This window comes from Balaenoptera physalus (genome assembly GCF_965194825.1).
Source record: "Balaenoptera physalus genome assembly, chromosome: 8".
NCBI lineage: Eukaryota > Metazoa > Chordata > Mammalia > Artiodactyla > Balaenopteridae > Balaenoptera > Balaenoptera physalus.
The window spans coordinates 100,409,331-100,424,660 of record NC_138887.1 but is presented as its reverse complement, the minus strand read 5'-3'; the positions used below and the strand labels follow the sequence as shown (position 1 = coordinate 100,424,660).

Sequence of the window (15,330 nt, the reverse complement as noted above, 5' to 3'; positions counted from 1 at the left end):
TGTGTTATCTCATTTAATTTCCCCATCAGTCTTGTTGGGTGGAGAGTTAACTCCATTTTACAGACGAGGAATCTAGGGCTTAGGGAAATTTAGTAATTTCAGCTTAAGTTCATACAGCTAGTAAGTAGTGAATTCAGAATTTGATCACCAGACCCGGAGCTCTTAACCAGTATGTTATTCATTCACCCAGTTAATTATTCCGTAAACATTAATTGAATGCCTATTTTGTGCCAGGCAACTGTTGTAGGTCCTGGGGATACAGCAGTGCACAGAACCAAACCAAAAACCTTGCTCTTGTGTTCAAGATGGGGAAGACAGCCAATAAGCAAATAAGCAAAATATGTAGTGATAATGGTGATAAATGTTGAGGAGAAAAATAAGTCAGGGAAAAAGGATAGGGAGTCTCTGTAGATGTGTGTGTGTGGTGGTGGGGAAGCTGTAGAGGAGTGAGGAGTAGCCAGGGAAAGCCTTTCTGATGTGAGAGAGGGAACATGTGTTTCTCAGTGGGAGGAGCAGCCTAAGCAGAGAGAGCTAAAGGATACTGAAGAGTGTGTGTAGTATATTGGAGGAATAGTGAGGAAACCAGGGTGACTGGAATGCTGTGAGTGAAGGGAAGAGAATTAGCAGATGAGATCTGGTGCTACCAGATCATGTAGGACCTTATAGGTCATTGCAAGGACTTTGGCTTTTACTCTGAGATATGAAACCACTGGTTTTGAGCAGGGAGCAGTAAATATGATCTGGCTTGCATTTTGGAAGATTCTCTCAGGCTGCCGTGTTGAGAATAGGCTGCTAAGAATAGGACAGAAGTGGGGAGACCAGTTATTAGGCTCTTGTGGTAATCCAGGTGAGAGAGAGGTCATGGTGTTGGACCAGCTGTTGTAGCAGTGAAGGTGGTAAAAAGTGATTGCAATATGGATATTTTTGAGAGTAGAGCTGAAAGAATTTGCTGATGGATCAGATGTGGGGTATGAGAAAAAAGAGAGTGTCAAGGAGTCAAGTCTGACTCCAAGGGTTTTGGCTTGAGCCGCAGGAGATATTTACTGACTTGTGGAATACTTTGGGTAGTAAGCAGACTACTTGGTCTGTCCTTTCCGTTTTTGATGCAGTAAATTACTTAAAATTTTACTACACAAAAATATTAAACTGAAAAAAAAATACCAAAAAGGGCAAAGGTGGGTTACAGTTGATATTTGCAACTGTTTGTCTTAAATGATTCGTTTGGAGAAAAGCGATGATGATATTGGCTTTTCTCTTCTTGGTGTGTTCTGACAAAATGAGGTAAGAGGTTTACAGCCGCTTTAGAAAGGTTTAATTTGATATTGATTTCTAGGGCTTGGTAATAATGGTAATAGTGTCTGCAGCCTTCTGAAGCAATGTTTATTGTTTGAGGTTCTTTTTTCACGGCCCCTGGCATTCATTGCTGATCTGTTCTGCGGAGCGGTGGCTGAATTATTTCTTTGTAATTTTTGAAGCTACCATACTTACCTTTCCTACCTTCTCTGGTGATGTTTTGTTCTGTTTGATGTTGAGTTCTTCTTCGGAGGTGTAATGCATATCATGGGTCCTCCATATTCTTGAAATTATCAGGAAAGAGGGAAGAAAGGGAGCTAACAGCAAAGACACCACATTAGAAGAGGAAGCCTAACAATTTCTGAGCAAAGAGGGGATGGGGGCCACTCATGCTAATCTTGTCTCTTTCTCTTTTGAGAATTTTGGCAGACTGGCTGGCCTGGCTGTATATTTGCTAGTTTAGGGCTGTGAGAATACTGGTTTAGGGATCTTGGCTTACTGTTAATCCCCCCTTCCCCCATCCCCATACTGTTCCAGGAAGTAAGGCATGTCGAGGCTTCGGCTATGTCACTTTTTCTATGCTGGAAGATGTTCAGAGGGCCCTCAAGGAGATTACCACCTTCGAAGGCTGCAAGATCACCGTGACTGTTGCCAAGAAAAAACTGAGAAATAAGTCCAAGGAAAAGGGGAAAACTGGTGAGTTTCTAGTAGCCGAAGGGAGTGTTCCCCCAGGATTGAGGGGACAGTGGATTGGCTCTGGGAGTAGTGTCTAGGCCTAAAAGCTTCCTGAATTTCCTCTTGATGTCCAAAATCATCCAATGTATTTTGTTACTCGTTTTAGTCTTTTGTTTACTTCTGAGTCTGGAAAACCTGGTGTTCCTGGGCATTGCCATACTTAACCTTGTGTTAAATGCCATCTGTTGGTAGTAGCTTCTTTCCTGTGATGTTCTGGGCCGAGGGGATCACAGATTTACTTCATTGCCATTTACTTTTTAGAAAATTCAGAGTCCCCAAAGAAGGAGCTGCAGCCTAAAAAAGCCAAAGTGGCAGATAAGAAAGCCAGATTAATTATTCGCAACCTGAGCTTTAAGGTAAGAGACAGAGAAAACTAACAGTGAGTGTTCTGAAGGCTGTTGGAGCCAAGGCATGCTCATTGGCCGAACTCCTCACCAGGATGGTATAATTGGGCTTAATTCCTTCTGGGAACGAACTTTAGCCTTGTTGAATTCAGAAAATGGGCCTGTATAAACGAGAACTTATTAAGGACAGAGACTGTGAAGATGCCTTGGGGAAACTACTGCTGAGAAAGGGAGGGGAGGAAAAGCTCTCTGCTATCTGTCCTTTTTGCCTGTATAGGTACAAAGCAAGATGTCGTCTATCTTGAAATGTTTGGTGTCCTAGTCTCAAAATTTAAAAAGGAGTACAAATATTCAAGCTCTTCCTGGTGAACTAATTGAATAGTTGATGTTTTGTGTTTATTTGCTGTGATAATATCTCTTTTTCTTTCTTCACTTTTGGCTTCAGTGTTCAGAAGATGACTTGAAGACAGTATTTGCTCAGTTTGGAGCTGTCCTGGAAGTAAACATCCCTAGGAAACCAGGTACTGGCAAACCTTTATTTTGTGTGGATTAGATTAAGGTTATTTTACATAATGGTCTTTTTCTGTATCACCTTTGAACTAAGCAGAAATACAAGGTTCAGGTCATACTCTGTGAGCCCCAGATGATATGATATATGTAAAGTATCAGGCACAGTGCTTGACAAATAACAGTGTTTAGTCCCCTTACGGTATTGTTAGTTAGATCAGAACTACTTTTAGAAGGCAAGTTACAGTTTGAGAAAATGCATTGCTCTCCCCAAGCCTGTGTCAGGGTAACCTCAGCAGGATATAGGCTTTTGCTTTGGGCAAGGGGCTGACTGGTTGATAGGATTTGGGTCCTCTTGCCAGTCCAGGTTGCTGTAACATCTTCTTAGTGTCTGTTGGCTCCCTACCTGCTACCTCTAACTTTGTTGTGTTTGCACACAGATGGAAAGATGCGTGGTTTTGCTTTTGTTCAGTTCAAAAACCTCCTAGAAGCAGGAAAGGCTCTCAAAAGCATGAACATGAAAGAGATAAAAGGTAAGTTTTCTATGCCTGTACCATTGACTCAGATATTTCTGGTGTTTAGGCAAATTAGCACAGTAACCCACTTTCTACATTTTCAAAAGGTGTTTGCCTTGTTGAGAGTCTCATTGCTAATATAGAAGCTGTTTTGGTGAAATATTCCTAGTACTTGATCTTAGGGTTAAACTTGAAAGGACCCATGCTGTCCTTCTCTTTTCTTTTTTTGGTGATGAGTGTCCTTTTAAATCCCTAATGAAAAGCTGTCCCTGACTGATAGAGGCAGGTTGCTGTCTAGAGGATGTGGGATTAGCAGGTTCCTTCCTCTTGGTTATGATCACTATTCAGCATCTGTGGGCTTTTTTTTTTTTAATTATAAATTTATTTATTTATTTATTTGGCTGCATTGGGTCTTCGTTGCGGCGAGCGGGGGCTACTCTTTGTTGTGGTGCGTGGGCTCTAGGTGCACAGGCTTCAGTAGTTGTGGCACGTGGGCTCAGTAGTTGTGGCTCACGGGCTCTAGAGCACAGGCTCAATGCTTGTGGTGCGCGGGCTTAGTTGCTCCGTGGCATGTGGGATATTCCAGGACCAGGGATCGAACCTGTGTCCCCTGCATTAGCAGGCGGATTCTTAACCACTGCGCCACCAGGGAAGTCCACCTGTGGGCTTTTAAACTGACCTTGTTGTTACTCTGGGTATTGATTTACCAGGTACAGTGCCTAAAGAAGGGATTGGCTTGGAGACTTCTTAACTTCTGAGTAACGTGCAATTATTCCAGAATGTCTATTTTCCCTCTTGCTAGTATAACTGGAAACTTGGTCTAACTGGAAGCACTGTTCTGATTCTTACTCTGTCTTGTTCCAGGTGTAGTGGCTGTGTAGAAAGGCAAAACTTCTGTTCATTGATAAAAAGGTTAAGGGTTAAAAGAGTAGACACCTACCAGGAGTTTTATTTTAGGACCAACAGTCTCTGAATCTGCAGTTTCTTTGTCTCCTTTGGTTCCATTACTGTCTTTGACTAATAGGAAGTCATTTATAGGAAATAGGAATGTTAAAGAGAAGGCCTTTCTGATGCTACTTTTCTGTCTGACAGGGAGGACAGTGGCTGTGGATTGGGCTGTGGCAAAGGATAAATATAAAAATACACAGTCTGCCTCTGTCGCAGGTAAGATGCAGTGGTGTTGGATAGGAGGGGTTTTATGTCCTAACTGTTTGTCAGTCTGTATTGTACCATCTGGTGATCTGGTCCCAAAACAGGATCTTTTGAATCTAAGCCCACTCCTTGATGTGGATGTGAAGAGTGGGGCCCAAGTTCATTGTCCCTACTACTTGCTGTCCTTTCCCAGCTTTCATAATAGGGAGTGATGGAACATTAAAAATAGGGAAACTTAAAACTTGCGTTTTATTTAGAAAACAATTGGCTTTTAAGCCACCAGGAGCTCAGAGAACAGAACTCACAGAGATTAAATTTCATGGCTGGGCTCCAGAGCATGCATCGTGCTGGCCATGGTGCACGATGATAGGCTGTTTGCGGAGGCTCAGTTGCTGAGCCAGGTTAACCGTAAGGCTTCTGATGAATGGGACAGCCTCCGAGGGAATCTCAGTGATGAGGGGTTTTTGTTGTTTGCTTTTTTGCTTTTTTTTTCCTCATACTTTTTCCTATTATGTACAGTAAGAAAAATATATGAGCTTCTGTAAAACCAAAGGAACCAGGAACTTGGGGTATTAGTTACTCTTGTTTAAATAACCTTGTTTTGGATACTAAATGAATTCCTAACTTTCTTTACCAACTATGTATGTAGGTGAGGAGAAGAGGCCTGAACCTAAATGTCAGGAATTAGATCAAGAGAATGGCAGGGAAGAAGAGGATGTGGAGGAGGAGGAGAATGATGGTGATTATGATGATGAGGAAGATGATGAAGAAGAAGATGAGGAGGAGGAGGAGAATAAAGAATCAAAGCTGACCAAGCCTGTGCACATTCAGAAGAGGTAAGTGGCTCAGTGTGTTCTGAGGCAACAGAGGAAGATTCAGGGTTGTCCCTGAGAGGAAAATGATATCTTTCCCTGCCCCCATCATTGCAGAATTGACATGTGCGGTGCAGTTGGATAGGCAGGCCCCTCTCTCATCCCAGAACCTTAGTTCTGATCTGTGCCATTGCAGAGCAGTCAAGAGGGCAGCACCTGCAGAAAGCAGTGAAGAGGAGCATTCCGATGACAACAGCGACCTGGAGGAAAGCGACAGTATTGATGGTGGAGAGGACCTGGCTCAGAGTGATACCAACACTGAAGAGCAAGAGGAGGAAGGTTTGCCTTAAATTTAAAATGAGTTACTGAGAAATGTGCATCAGTTCAGCTCAGTCCTCTTTTTAAATAGGACCCTAAGGTGTCCTGTCAAATTTATGTTTAAATGCTGAAAATGAAACCTTTATATTCCTTTCTTTTTTAAAAAAAAAATAAATTTATTTATTTATTTATTTTTGGCTGCGTTGGGTCTTTGTTGCTGTGGGCGGGCTTTCTCTAGTTGCCGTGAGCGGGGGCTACTCTTCGTTGTAGTGCACGGGCTTCTCATTGTGGTGGCTTCTCTTGTTGTGGAGCATGGGCTCTAGGCGCACAGGCTTCAGTGGTTGTGGCACGTGGGCTCAGGAGTTGTGGCTTGTGGGCTCTAGAGCTCAGGCTCAGTAGTTGTGGCGCACGGGCTTAGTTGCTCCACGGCAGGTGGGATCTTCCTGGGTCAGGAACCCGTGTCCCCTGCATTGGCAGGTGGATTCTTAACCACTGCGCCACCAGGGAAGCCCCTATATTCCTTTCTTTTAAAGATTATTTTTTTTTAATGAGTTTGGAATAGTGTTTGAGGATTAAGATTCTTAGGGAATTTAAAACCTAGCTTAATGCTGAGGCACTGCCTCTGTCTCTCTCAATTACCCAAATTGAATGAATAACTGGATAAACAGGATATTGCATCCTACCACTAAAATGGGTTCTATTCAATTAATTTAATTTAATTTATTTACTTCTGTACTAAAATTACATTTTATTAAATGTAACAAACTCAGGAAGGGAAACACTTGTATTTTTCCATCTATGCTGTTGTCTGTAAACAACAGATTATATGGAGTAGATTTGAAAGCCCAAAGATGGTGTTTTTTCCCCTCAGTGATTAGAGGTATTATTTTAAGTATGTCTGCAGTGTTAGCAAACCCCAGAACATCAGCTTAGTATATTCTACTCAGAATCAGAGGTACTTGAATCACTGGTACCTTCCAGGATGAAGACTGACAACAACAATAAAATAATCCATTATGATAGTAACACACTACTGAACTCAGAATTTCTCATCTGGAAAAGCTCAGTTCTTTTAAGCAGTCTTTTTTGCCTTTTATCATGGGCTTAGGAGTCAAATCATGTGGGTTCAAGTCCTGGCTTTTCCATTTCTAGTTGTCTGGTTCTGGTCAAGTCCTTGCCTCTAGTTTCCATATTGCTTCATCTGTGATTGGATGTTAGAGGTCCCCATCTCCTGACATTGCGGAGAGTACCTTCCCAACAGTATTAGTTGCCTTTGTTGCTACTAACCTTATTTTTATGTGCCCCCCCCCGCCCCCGCCCCCAACAATCTTCTAAAAAATGTGTGAGTCTCATTAAGTTAGATGTAAGATGGCTGCTGATAAAATCTTCTGCCTTTAGTGGTCACTGGGAGGGAGGCGGAGGCAGTCTGAGCATTCCACTACTCCATTCAGTTGAGCAAATCAAGTCTCCTTTCCTCATCATTTGCTTAAAAAGAAACATTTATTGAACACCTACTAGTGTTAAACTTTGGGCTGAACAGAAAAAAAAATCCTGTTCTCTAGGAGCTTTTGATCTGGCTCCACTACTTTCAGTCACAAAGGATTGGCAAGAAGACAAGCAAAGACCAACAAAAACACTTCTGCACTTTCATCAGAGTTTTTTAAAACTGTAGATGAAACAATTTGGAACTGATGAATGAACACTTATGTGCACACCCTTCCCATGTTGTATGTAAATGCCCATGTGTTTGCTCTTTGGAAAGGTTGGAATAGATGCTTCATGTGACAGTGATTTTTAAACCTGTCATGAAAGAAAAATGTACTTTTTTTTTTTTTTTACTATTACTACACCTTCGTTTATTCAGACAACAAATATTCAGAGTGCCTGCAGTGCTAGACACTGGGTGAACAGGAGTTAAAAGAAAATAAAACGCCACATTTCCTAGAGATCACAAGTATAGCTTGTTTGGCAGAGGGTTTCAAATCCTGTCTCTGCTCCTTTCTTAAGGTATGACTTTGGGGCAAGTTACTTAACCTCTTTATACCTCAGTTTCTTCATCTATAAAATGGAGATAATAACCGCATAGGGTTGTTGTGAAGATTAACTTATTTGTGTGACTAATGCCTTGTACTACTAGTATTGTCACTGTTACTGTTCTGTGGCAGTGGTGGAGTATAAACAACAATTTTGAACTGAAATGGGGATAAGGGACCTCCTGGGGCATTTTGTAAAACTGTAACCAAACCATATTGCTACTTTTATCAAGAATGTTGGGTTTAAACTCAACTAGTTTATTGAGGGAGGCAGGTCATTACAGAATGAGCGGTCAGTAAGTAGTCCTTTAGTTTGTCTGGGTGGAGGTTTTTATTCACTTATCAGGTCTCCCTTCTCCCTTTTCTGTAAGTCTGGCGTTGATTTGACCATATGAGAAATCTGAGGAAATAAGCTTTTTCTGTGAGGAGAGAATAGTAGACACCTTAGAAGCAAAGAAGCTTTTATTCTGAAGGAACTGAGAGACCTTGCATTCTACAACCAGATTCAGCTGTCTCTTACCATTCTTTCACTTGAAAAAATTATAAGACTGACGGATAATAATGGGAGAAAATTAATTAAAAATACAGTTCAAAAAATATAAATAGTGCAGAAGGGTGTAATATAGAAATTTATGTAAGATCTTAATTTATGTAAGATCTTTAAAAGTTCCTCACGGGCTTCCCTGGTGGCGCAGTGGTTAAGAATCCGCCTGCCACTGCAGGGGACATGGGTTCGAGCCCTGGTCCGGGAAGATCCCACATGCTGCGGAGCAACTAAGCCCGTGTGCCACAACTACTGAGCCTGCGCCCTAGACCCCGCGAGCCACAACTACCGAAGCCCATGTGCCACAACTACTGAAGCCCATGCGCCTAGAGCCTGTGCTCTGCAACAAGAGAAGCCACCACAATGAGAAACCTGTGCCCCGCAACAAAGAGTAGCCCCCGCTCACTGCAACTAGAGAAAGCCCGCGTGCAGCAGTGAAGACCCAATGCAGCCAAAAATTAAATAAATGAATAAATAAATAAATTCATAAAAAAAAAATGTTCCTCACCAATCCTCCCAGTAGTCCCCCAAAATAATCTCTGTTATTTCTTTTGTATCCTTCCAGAAATTTTCTGTGTATATATAAGCATATATGTCTATTCTTAAAATCAATGAGTCTCCCTTAAACCCAAATCCGCAGCCACTTAGGGCCCCTCCCCAGAGACAACCAGTGTTTCTTGTGTATCTAAGGATAGTTAATGCTTTTATAAGCAAAAACATGAATGTATATGCACTTATGTAGAATATAATGTATATTTGTGTATGCGAATGTAGATATATTTTTTTTCTCCTCAAATTTTTACATTTTATATTTCTAGAAAGTTTACACTGTCACAACAGTATATGGGAATCTCTTCTTTTCCCCACACCCTTACCACAATGGATTTCATCTGTCTTTTTTGTTGTTTGCCAATCTGTTGGTGATAAATAGTATCTCATTTCTTGTGCTGTGTTTTTCTTTAATTATGAGTGCGTTTGAGCATCTTCGAATATTTAGTTGCATATCCTTTGTTCATTTTTAATTGGAGTTCTTAATTTATGTAAGATCTTTATATATTTAAAAGCCTTTGTTGTAAGGCTTGTACTAGTCTTTTTCAGTTTGTTGTTTTTCTTTTTACTTTGGATATACAAGTCTCGAAAAAGAAGAAGAAGAAGAGGAAATTACCCTCTGATGTGAATGAAGGGAAAACTGTCTTTATCAGGTATGACTTTCTATCTTGAGAACTGCTGTTTGTGTTGCCTTCATAGGTTTCTTTTCTTCCCTTCTTCCTCCCTCCCTTCTTTCCTTTCTTCGTCTTCTTTTTGCACTAATTCTGTTAGCTAGGCCAAAAAGTTAGATGCATCTAAGACCATTAGCACATCTGCCTAGGAACATAGCACACAATGAGAAATGTGTAGGAGAATCAGAACTATACACAGAAGATAAATAGCAGGGGTCTTTATATCTTGTCCTCATTTAGATTTCATTCTTTGTTAGTGGGGTGGGATCATTTGGAACAAATCAGGTTTTCAACTATTAGAACCATCTTGCTTCTGGCCTTTGTTTTAGGGTGAGTGCTGGGGAGGGGTGATACCACTTATCCCAAACGAATTCTCTCTTCATGCCTAACTTATCTTCTAAAGTCATGTCCAGAGTATAGTGAGGCATCCCATCTGTTTCCTGGAAAACTGAGGGAGGGAGATAGGTGTTGTATCATGTTGCCATTGCTGTTTTAGTCCTACTGATTGCAGTAGGTTGGTATTTTCAGGAGGTTGGGATATCTTCGGCATACCTCAAGCATGCCTTCTCATCCTTTCTTAAGTACCATTGTGCTAGGGCCATTTGGGTCTTATTTTAGAGATGTCTATTTTATTCTCCTGTATATTCTTTTAAGATTGTTTTCATTATACAAGTAATTTATGTTTATTGTGGGAAATATAGGAAATGAATAAGCAAAAAGTTAACCTTAATCACTGCTTGGGGAACACCCACACACATATTCATAATATCATAAATATTTACAAAGATGATTTTAGCCTATACATGCTGTGCTGTAGCCCATTTTCTTTCTTTTTTTTAATTTTTGAATTTAATTAATTTTTTTATACAGGAGGTTCTTATTAATTATCCATTTTATACATATTAGTGTATATATTTCCCATTTTCTTTCTTTATAGCATGTCTTTCCAGGTTTTTTTTTACTGTGTTATTTGTAATTTCCATATAATTTTGTATTTGTAAAGGATTCTATGTAACAGGAAAGAAGGAATGTCACACTTGGAAGCCCACACTTAGAAGCCTGTGACTGCAATACCAAGGATACCATTCCTTATACATCTTTTAATTAAAAAAGAACTTAGGAAAGTAAAGGATGGAAGAAAGAAAACTATGTCCAGAAAACTATGTCCACGATGAGGCAAATTAGAAGAAATAATGTAGCTAGCATATGTCTTATTCCAGAACATCTTTTTTATCTTGGTTACTCCATAAGATAGAACTGTTTATGGGGTTGTTAACTAGCATAAGAGAAGTAAAATTGTAGATATTTATTTGGGACTGTTTTTCTTACCCCTGGAAGGCTGTGCATAGCTGGGAAAAGAGGAATCTTTACACTGTGTTGAAATTTAGTAGAACAAAATCTTCTTCCAACATTTTTTAATCCCATCGAGAGAAATAGTAGGTTTTTTTTTTTTTTTTTGCACTTAGCTAGTAAACTTTACCATGTTTGGTTTTGAGTTATTATTTTGAAGGATTTTCTGACTTCTGTAAAATTTTAACTGAAACCTGGATTTCATAGGAGTACAGAGGAGATGTTGAGTGACATTTGACTTTTCATTAGCTGTCTGTGAGTCTTTTGGTTGTAGTAAGGGAAACTAATTTTGGCCAGTTCAAGTGAAAAGGCTGGTTTGTTGGACATTAGGGTGGCTCACAGAATAAAAGTTGTCAAAGAGCAGACCTCAAGAAGGGGATGAAGATCTGGGTGGTTCTGGGACCCTGGCTGCAGAAGGCTATGTGTTCTTTTCTCTGAAGACACCCATCCTTTTTTCTATCCCTTGTTAAGGTATAACATGTATTCTGTAAAGTGTGTTAATGTAAGTGTACAATCAGTGACATTTTTCATGTATATAACCATCTATATACATATACCTTTATACATGGATATATGTATATCCATGTAACCATCACTCTGATCAAGATATAGAACATTTTCAGCTCCCCATAAGTTTCCCTCAAGTGGGACACTGCTGTTTTGAAGTGAATCTATATCTACAACTTCTGGTCTTTGTATATGTCTGTTCAAGTTTTATATTCCTGGGAAGGAGAATTTGATTAACCGAGGAAGGTCAGTCGCTTACGGCCGATAGGCAGCGTCATGCACTGGAGACCTGGCTAGTGGGAGCCACCCCCTGGTGCTGTCCCTGGGAAGGGCGGTTATGAGCAAGGAAACCACGCCAGTTGATGACTAACTCACTCACCTTGTACTGGAATGCAGGATCTCACTTTTGTAACTGACCTTTCTTGTGACCTGATTGTCCTCCACAGAAACCTGTCCTTCGACTCAGAGGAAGAAGACCTTGGAGAGCTCCTCCAGCAGTTTGGAGATCTTAAATATGTCCGCATTGTCTTGCATCCAGATACAGAGCATTCTAAAGGTATTTGCTGTCAGCTGGTCAGGCCCAAAAGGGTTGAGACCACTGCCATGGGCACTGACTAGGTTACATGAGAGCATAATGTGTGCCATTCTGAGGGGTCTGCCATTATCCAGGTTTCTGTGATCCATAGAAGCACCAAGGATGTTCTGAGGTTGTCTTCCATGATGTCAAACTCAGCATCTGTAATGGTGCTGCCAGCCATAATTTTGTCTCAGCTTTTTAAGCTCTTGCTTATTTACTTTAGGGTAATGAATTTCATTTGTTGTTCTTTGAATTTCAGATGTGATAGCATCTCACCGGTATTAATCATTCCACATTGCTTGAAATTGCTGGGATATTTTTCAGTTGCTTTTGTTAGAGATGGAAACTGACAGAAACTTTGTTGCAGTGGCAACAGTCAGAAGGAAAACTATGTAGCAAGAGTGCTGCCTTAGTTTTTTTTTTTCCCCCCCCAAAGCTATTTCTTTTGAGCTTAAAGGTTGACCACTCCTCATTCTAATATACTGTTGTTAGGTAAGCACCTTTTCAACCCGTTCAGAATCTTTGATTTTATCAACTGCAGTCCTTCTACTAAAGCAGTGAATTCTTAATTCATTCTGGTTCTTGATTCCTTTGAGATCTAGCAAAAACTCTGAACCCTGTCCTCAGAAAAATGCCATTTCTGACTGTTTTGGGGCTCTCTGGAGCCTATCTATGGATTAATTGCCTCCATTCTGAACCTTCTTATTTTCCAGTTTGATGAAACTTGATCATTTTTGGTTTTTACTCAGCTATGAAGGATGTAAATGAGGTAGTATAATGGAAAGAAAACTGAACTGCTTCCTGGAGATTAGGGATCTAATCCCAGCTAAACCATAGACCAGCTGGGTGATTTTTGGCAATCATTTAACCACTGTGGGCTTCAGTTTCTTATCTGTAAAACGAGTGGGTTCAACTAATCACTTAACATGCGTTCAGCTCTGATATTCAATTATGCTTCTTGGACCTTCTCCATTTCTAGTATATTTTTCTGAAAATGGGCAACTAGGATTGCATAAAATGTTACAAGTACTGTAGCATATTGCTTGACTTTGATGATCTCTTTTGTCTCTTTCTGGGTGCGGTAGTGTATTGGGTTGACATTTTCAGAATGGAGTCTGTAGTTGACTTGCTCAGTCTCTTTCTTGGTCTGTTAATGTTAGCTGAGAGTTAATGGTCTTAATAGGCATAGTTTCCATTATTTTTTTTTCATAATGCATTGTCTTTCCTGAGCTCATATTAAAATTTTCTGGCACTTTTTCTGCCTCCTCACACAACCTCCTCCTATACCTCATCCTTGTCAGCATGCTATTTCACTGCCTGGAAGGGCTAAGTATTGTCTGAAGACTTTTAGGAAGGTGGTAGGATTTAACCCAGTAGTTACCCTGGAAATTCCAATGGTAAAATTCTTACCCATTCAGAGAGAAGAACTCATCCTATTTTATTCATATTGGACAAACAGGCTAATGTGCCTGTTAGAAACATTTTTTCCCCCATATTTCTTTCTATATTACTTGTTTCTTCCTATTGAGTATCTACTAATGCTGAACATTATGGTAGGTGCTACAAATGTAGAAACAGCCAAGAAACATGGCCCCTCTTCCAGAGACATTCAGGTCTTTTGGGGAAGATGCCACCTGACCAGTGCTGTAATAGAGATGAGAGTGGAGGACCGGCGGTGGGGTGGGGGGTGTTGCGGGGGGGCACTTGGCTCTGCCTGGAGGAAGCAGGGAAGACCTCACTAGATGGCGACCCTTGGGTTGGCCTGCCACAGGTGTCTTTTCGGTTAGTCTGCTGCCATTCAGTCTTAGAGGGGCAAAAGATCAGTGCTCCAGTAGCTCCGGGAAATATGGCATTATTTTCATATATGAGGGGATAATTAAAGTTTAAAGGAATACTAACAAAATATTATGGAACTTAATTTTTTTTTTTTTGAGTGTACTGTAAGGTGAACTTTTTTTTCTTACAAAAGCTGCTTTTCATCAAGAGCAGAAAATTAGGATGGGTTGATTGGCCCTGCCTTTAACCAGTGAAAGGTGTGGAAATTCTCCAGCATGAGTCGAGTTGAATTCATGAAAACAAAATAAAACAAGAAAGAGTTGAGCTCGCGGCTTTCTGGTTCACCACTATATTCATGGGATAGAGGCCAGGGACTTTTTTTTACTCCAAGAGCTAGATTTGTCCTTGTACAGTGCCTTCCAGTGACTGTGATGACAGTGAGCTCTATAATTTAATTTCAGGCTTAAGTGGTTGTTTCTTTAGTCCTCTAATAGGCATGCAGAGAGTGATGCTGAATTAAATGTTAGGCTGGAGTTTCTTTGGATTTCTTGTGGATATTTCTTATTAAGGAGTGGGATGGTGAGACTAAAGTTTCTAAGAAGCCTTAGAAAAGATGAAGGAAGTAATGATAAAATTTCATTGTGAGCAGGTGTGCTATCTTACCTGTCTTTGAACCTCCAGCGCCTGACACAGTGCTTCTTAGTTAAGTCTCATAGCACTAAACAAAAGGATGCTACCACCCCTCCACTCTGTGTCAGGCTGCCACCATTTGTAGTGTTGTCTTTGGATTCCTGGTGGGCCATGGGTGTTTGGGATCTACTTAGTTTTGTCTCTCTGTGCAGGTTGTGCATTTGCCCAGTTCATGACTCAAGAAGCGGCTCAGAAATGCCTCGAAGCTGCCTCTCCAGATACCGAGGTAAGGAAGACATTTCTTTACTCTGTAACTTAGGCAGTAGTGGCTCCCAGGGGCGACATCTGATGTTTACACAAAGCTTTATTATTATTATTGTCAATGATATAATAATAATAAAGCTAACACTTGTTGAGCACGTAGTGTGTGTTAGGCACGGAGCTTTACATGCATTACTTTATTTAATCCTCACATCAGCCCTGTAGGTGTATATAAGGTAAGTACAATCATTATTCTTACTTTACAGGTGAGGAAGCAGGTATAATAATCTATTTACGGTTCACTCTCTGTATGTCAGTCTCTATCCTAGGCTGATGACATGAAACACTGGGACAAGAAGGGATTAAGGCCATCTGTGAAGTGGAGTAAATATTTGAGAGAGAAAGTGTGTAGGTGATGGAGAATTTTTCTGTGTATTCTATAACCAAGTATAAGTTGTTTTGAGATAAGTTACTCTGTATTGCCATTGTCTCTTAAATTCTCCTGAGTAGAGTTAATACTACCATTTCATTAGCTTTCTTTAGAGTACTAAAAATTTGCCAGTTTACAGATCATTTTCCTCAATTTGGGCCTACTTTGGGACTAATCAGCTCCCTTAAAACAAACGGACATGTGGCCTTTGCACAGCTGTGCTAAATACTGTTCGGCTCAGTGATCTACTTGCAACCAGCTGGGCTAAAACATCCTGGGGGTTGGGTTCCACAGCATAATTGGGGTTTGCTGTTTTCCCTTTCCTT

At 40.5% G+C, this 15,330-nt stretch overlaps 1 protein-coding gene across 3 annotated transcripts in view; it reads left to right on the top strand.

Annotated features, from left to right (window-relative positions):
• The window catches only part of RBM28 (RNA binding motif protein 28), a 30,820-nt gene that overhangs the window by 579 nt on the left and 14,911 nt on the right, over nt 1–15,330 (top strand). For all 3 annotated transcript variants that reach the window (XR_014266619.1, XM_082472308.1, XM_082472309.1), the window contains exons 2-11: nt 1,831–1,989; nt 2,290–2,384; nt 2,818–2,893; nt 3,320–3,412; nt 4,487–4,558; nt 5,196–5,382; nt 5,555–5,697; nt 9,386–9,455; nt 11,777–11,886; nt 14,526–14,599. Coding sequence is in view for 2 of the 3 variants with exons in the window: in XM_082472308.1 (XP_082328434.1) it covers nt 1,831–1,989; nt 2,290–2,384; nt 2,818–2,893; nt 3,320–3,412; nt 4,487–4,558; nt 5,196–5,382; nt 5,555–5,697; nt 9,386–9,455; nt 11,777–11,886; nt 14,526–14,599 (1,079 nt within the window). In the remaining variant the exon portion in view is untranslated. The remainder of the gene's footprint in view (nt 1–1,830; nt 1,990–2,289; nt 2,385–2,817; nt 2,894–3,319; nt 3,413–4,486; nt 4,559–5,195; nt 5,383–5,554; nt 5,698–9,385; nt 9,456–11,776; nt 11,887–14,525; nt 14,600–15,330) is intronic.